Source organism: Sinocyclocheilus rhinocerous, unplaced genomic scaffold, assembly GCF_001515625.1.
Source record: "Sinocyclocheilus rhinocerous isolate Xijiao unplaced genomic scaffold, SAMN03320098_v1.1 scaffold769, whole genome shotgun sequence".
NCBI lineage: Eukaryota > Metazoa > Chordata > Actinopteri > Cypriniformes > Cyprinidae > Sinocyclocheilus > Sinocyclocheilus rhinocerous.
The window spans coordinates 1304422-1310522 of NW_015636562.1; the positions used below are offsets into that span (position 1 = coordinate 1304422).

General features: G+C 35.8%; 1 protein-coding gene across 5 annotated transcripts in view; it reads right to left on the bottom strand.

The window, feature by feature from the left end:
* LOC107747955 (centrosomal protein of 128 kDa) overlaps window positions 1–6101 on the bottom strand; it is a 65524-nt gene that overhangs the window by 37677 nt on the left and 21746 nt on the right. For all 5 annotated transcript variants that reach the window (XM_016562590.1, XM_016562588.1, XM_016562589.1 and 2 more), the window contains exon 9: window positions 4739–4825. In XM_016562590.1, the coding sequence (XP_016418076.1) occupies window positions 4739–4825 (87 nt within the window). The remainder of the gene's footprint in view (window positions 1–4738; window positions 4826–6101) is intronic.

The window sequence follows — 6101 nt, forward strand, 5'->3', positions numbered from 1 at the left end:
GGCATCCGGTGCGTGAGGTGTGTATGCGCTCTGGTGTAGTTTACGCAAGCGCCGGAAGTGATCTCTCGCGTGTATACGTCACTCATTGTTTACACAGTGCACAGTCATTGTAGGTACGACGGCTAATCAAAATGGTACTTACTTGCGCTTATCCGGATTGTTCAAACCGACTTAAAACTAAAAGATTACGTTCTCTCGCGCGAACTCATTCGGGAGTGGTGACTTTCCATGTATTCCCAACTTCTGAGCCTGCTCGCCTGAGGTTATGGTTGATTGCTCTTCGGCTGGATATCAACACACCCATTAACGTAAACTACGCCAGAGCGCGTACACACCTCACGCACCGGATGCCGTGCGCGCGCTCAAGGCAGTTGGACATAGTGGTGTATTAGAGGTCAAAAATTATATAAATACTGTTCGGTTTCTCGCACAAACCGATCGTTTCTTGTCTTAGGACATCAATGTGTCGTCACGAGCCGCAGGGTTTAATTTGGATTTGTCTGTGCATGTTTTTTTTACTCTCATAGATTTTGTTACCATTGCCATGCATTATACGACTGATAGACTGCAACGTTTGGAGTTAAAAATCATCATATGTGTTCTACTGAAGAAACAAAGTCACCTACATCTTGGATGCCCTGGGGGTAAGCAGATAAACATCAAATTGTCATTTTTGGGTGAACTATCCCTTTAAGGCAGCCATTGCATGCAAAGGATTCTCAACAAAATATTAAAAATGAACATTTTATTTATGATTATATTTATTTGTCCAATTACATTTGAGCCCCCGAAAATGGGGAGGGCTGTGTATAAAAATGGTTGTAATTCCTAAGCATTTTAAGTTATATTTTTGTTCAACCCCTTGAATTAAAGCTTAAAGTCTGCACTTCAATTTCATCTTGATATGTATCATCTTTATTTTTAATTCTGTTCTGGTGGCACACAGAGCCGAAATTATGAAAATTGTGTCAGTGTCCAAATATATATGGACCTAACTGTATAAGAGGTCATTGTACTATAAAAACATCCTGTAAGTTTCAGAACTCAAAACTTTGTCGTTAGTCTAAAAAAAGCTTATATTGAAGGCAGTCTGCCAAAACGACAGCTTTTGGAATGTTCTACTCTATGATGTAATAGTGTGGATAAGCACCGCCTCCACAGAAGAAGATCGACATCACTGTCACTACTACTGTTCTACACAGAAACCAAACGATAAAGATCACTCTGAAGACAACAAGATGCTATGCAGTGCCAAGTTGTGGGGAAAAAAAACTGTATTTGCATTGCCTTCCTTCTGATCCCAACGTTAGGAAAGAGTGAATGAACTTTATTTTTAATGAAGTTCCAGACTGCGTCAGTAAGAACTCGGTCTTTTGATCACTTCATTTTACCGCGGATTCATTTACGAACAAGGCACAATTCGACACAGGATTTTCAAAAATATTGAAACTAAAAGACGATGCTGTGCGACTATTGGATCGTACAGTCATGTCGCAACACAAGTGTGAGCAATTGCTTTCATTTCGTTATCACTATTGCTTTGTCTTTTAAACAGATATGTGCTGAGTATTCATGCGTTTTTAACCTAAATCACAGCAGCATCCATCTGTGAAGGACGTAGACTGTCAAACAAACACAAGCCAATCAGCATTGGGCGTTTACTTGCGAGTCTACAATCCGCCACACCTAAATGGAGCGTTCTGATGGGTGGGGGGGTGTCAAAAACAGGACAGAAAATAACCTATTACTTCTAAATTATGATGTTTTTTTATGTAAAAATATTGATAACATTATAAGTGGATCTCAGAGAACAGTACAAAATAAAAAAACAGGCAGTTCATGACCCCTTTAAAACATTTATCTTACATTCTGGAATCAAGATCTGGCCATAGCCTTGATCAACCTCCAAGTAAATTTTGCTTTCGATGTGTGAGGTGTATTTTTGATAATTTAGTCTAAATGGTAATGACACGAGTATTTCAAAACAGGTCAGAACTCTGACTTATTCTGTAAATTTTTCAACTGTTGAAGTTCAAAGTGATAACATGTCTCATTATAATAAAGTGTTTTGAGCAGCCCAGTTCATGGTAAACACTTTCAGGGTGTTCCTAGTTTGGATCGCTCATAAAGCACACCAAACAGTGTTTTCTGCCAAAATCGTGCAGGTTTATTGTCGAACTATGCCACATAAAAGCAAAGAAATAAAGAGAACTATACAAAATTATTATTACCATTATTATGTACATTTAGAAATTGAAAATAATCTAAATTACTCTTTGTTTGTTTGTTTGTTTTCTCTAAATATGCTTTTTATATAAAATAATACTAAATAGTAGGGTAAAAGTAAAAGTTCCTTAATTGAAGAACAGGGTTTCTGCAGGATTTTTAAGCACAAATGTAAGACTTTTTAAGACCTTTTTTAAGACCTGCACAAATAAAATTAATACCATATGAGCGGGGTAGGGCAATGTCTGCATCCTTTTGCTCAAAGACGCAAAACAATGCTGTGGCTGTGTTTGAAATTATTTTTGTTGGAGAAATAGAGCAAAAACAGGAAATATGGTGTCTAAATAAAATTAATACCATATGAGCGGGGTAGGGCAATGTCTATAGTACCATATTAAACTGTAAAATTACTGTAAAAAGCATAATTTACAGTTCAGATACAAGTTTTCACAAAAACAAAGTTTTATAAAATGATCAACTTTACATTTCAGCCTTTAAACCGTTGTTAAGAAAATGGATGAGTCAAGAGTATTAATTATTATATTAAACAATTATTATCAATAAATTATTATATCAATTAAATAACATAAATTAGGGGTGTGCGATATTGACAAAAAATGATATCTCGATAATATTCTGGGATTTTATCGATAACGATAATTAGATGATATTTTGCTGAGTATGTTATTGCGCTGATATTTTAAGGACTACCGTGGACAGCTGACTCCTGAATTTTTGGATATTCTTCATATTCTGTGTGGTCAGTTCACCGCAGTGATATAAATTAATTATTTCCAACAAGTTTCATGGGCATTTTTATCTTTAAGCCATTTTTTCTAAAAGTGTGCACCATCTTTTGAGTCAAATTCTTGCATTTGAGTTGTTACCAAGCAAATTAAATCAGTATCAACAACAGGAAATATGGTGTCTAAAACGTAAGTCTCTTAATAATAACTTCTTGTTTATTGTATAAAATCAATATCACATTTGTAATCATGCTTACTTTTGGAGAAAAAAAAACATTAACTATATGAAATGATATAAATATATAAATTTTCTGCCCCATATTTTAAATTATGTGATAATTCTAAATGCATTTTAATAGACTGATTCAAGCAGTGAAAGAACGCACTCTAAATGCGTATGCGCACTAATCTAACCTGCTAGACTTCATCACCTAATGCGTACACTCTGTAGGTGTGTTTTGTGTTTGCTTTTTGCGATATACTCAATATCAAATTGCACATCATTGAAACAACAATTACGATATTATCACAGACCATATATCGCACACCCCTATGTTTAGATTTTTATAATGCATTGTCTTCTTATCGATCCACCAGTTCACATTCAAAGCTCTGCGTGTTTGCAGGGTAAAAACATTGGTCGATTTTCGCATTGGTCTGCACTCTGAACAAAACAACAGTTTTATTGAAAATACTGGTTAAATACTGGTTAAACTTATTTCTTCTTGAAATGTTGTAAATAATTCTTATTTAGGGCCATTAATGTGCATGCAAAGTTTCAACATGTGTTTTGAATGGTGAACTTGAATGGGGTGAAATTGACCGCCATTGGTTTCCATGCAATTTGAAAGGATCAACACTTTGAAAAACTGCAAAGAGTCCGGTGAAAAGCAGTTTGTGAAACCGAAGACTCGTCTTCTGAATCATCCAAGGAGCATTTACTGTTTCTATATCTAAGTTTCACAGTTAAAAATCTGTCAAAGGTTGATTTTGGTGGCTAGATTTTTTTTTTATCAGTTACTAGACTGTTGTAGCACTGAAAAGAAGTGTGAGAAATCCATTTTCCTCAAGAGTTTGAGAACCAGACCTAACAAAAAGTACAAATAGCATCTTTATGCTTGTAGTTATTTGCACCCGAGTATGCTAGAACAAAACAACAGTTTTATTGAAAATGCTCATTCATTCTCTGCCAGCAGGTGGAGCGTTTGGAAGAAATATAACCGTTTCCCCGGTAACTGCTGTACACAAAGCAGCCAGCACCAGACTTTGAACCTGCAGCGCTCATGTTTATTCAATTAAATCATAACATTAGCCTTTTGAAGTTTAATCGTCACATTCAGCCATATCGCAATTCTGGTCTTTCCGTCCCCAAATTTAAGACCTCTTGAAATCATAATTAAGTCTTTCTTGTACAATTTAAGACTTTTTAAGGCCTTAAATTTGATACAACTAAATTTAAGACTTTTTAAGACCCCGCGGAAACCCTGGAAGAATCACATATCTGCTTCATCACACGCATTTTATTAACAGTACATTACTACGATCTAACACTGTTATAGGATCTAAGATGCTACATGCATTAAAGTTTTTTTTTTTTTTTTTTTGAAAACACTCTAGTACAAAACTTATATGTTTAGTTTCAAACTTACAGAACCCTATTAGATGTAATCACTGCTTACATAATCTGAATACCATATGAGGAACTGAGATTAATAATATATTTATGCCATTTGTGCACGCCAACTCAATATCAAAGACACACACACCTTGCTTCTCTCATTCTCTGATCTCTGCAGTCTATTTCTGAAGTTCTCATCAGCCTCCGGGGTTTGGGCGTCATGTCTTCTCAAAGCCTTTGAGGACAAAGAGTACAGCAGACATGGAAAAAAAGATTAGCAGCCTTTCTGTTAACCTCCCCTACTCCACTAACTAGCACTACAACAGATGGATGGATAGATGGCTTTTCTCAAACCCTGGGAGGAAATTGAGCACTTGTGTTTTTCTGCCAGTGCAATGTGGTTACTTATTGACTCAATTTGTCTTTTTGTATCAAGCATATGTAATGACATCGGCAGCAGGTTTGCAAATGTACTGGCATTTTGAACACCATACTGAAAATATACTTGCAAATTAATTTCGTAAGAAAGCATCTACAAAGAATATGAGTGTAATGTGCACACAAAAGTAAAATGTATTCAGTAATAAAAGGCAAATAAAGTTTTTGTTTATTATTGGACAGCCTTTTTGAATGTGTGTAATAGAATAGAATAGAATAGAATAGAATAGAGGAGGTAGTGAGTGGAGGTCTTGTGCAAAACTCAAAACCACAATGCTATATTCTGTTCTCTAGAAATGGTTCATGTTTCCTCCTTCAATGTAAAGGGCTTTTTCACACTGAACGCGAAAATTCGGCGTGATGACGCTTTTGAATCGAAATAATAGATCACTATGGGGCTATTCACACCAGGCGCGATCATTCGCGGCGCGAAAAAGCAAAGATTTCTTTTTTCATCCTGTGTGTTGATTTTTTTCCCCGTCGCTCCGCGATGAAACGGGCCATCCAATCAGATTTGAGCTTAGATCACGTGCGTGGAGCAGCTGCTGTTGCACAAAAAGTCAAAGAGTGGTGGCACTGTTTCGAAAACCGGTGTTTGTAGTATCCTGAGAGAGAAGAGAGTGGATGACAAGTTCTTGTTATCTTTGGTATCTGAGAACAGATTTATTCTCACATGTTCTTAATATAATTTCTATTAATTATCCACTGAATTATGTGATCTGGAGTGTCTGTTTTCTTCCACGTGTGCGAGTCAGAGCATCTTTCAGATATGAAAGCAAATAGACTTATGATTATGACAATATATTTTCTGTATGTGTTTTGTTTGTAGCTCATGGTATTTTTATAACAATGAAGGATGTTTATGACAATAAGCAGTGTGGCGTTATTAAACATGCAAAGAGTGCTTGTCTGCCTATTATAGAATCAACATCAACTATAGATCACAATCGGAAGTTATTACAAGCACTCGATGATGGTTTAAAGTGGGTTTTAAGCAAAAACATGAATACTTAATGGACATAAATTTTCAAATGTGGCTTGATGCGACTTCTGATTGTATTTTAAGATGATTT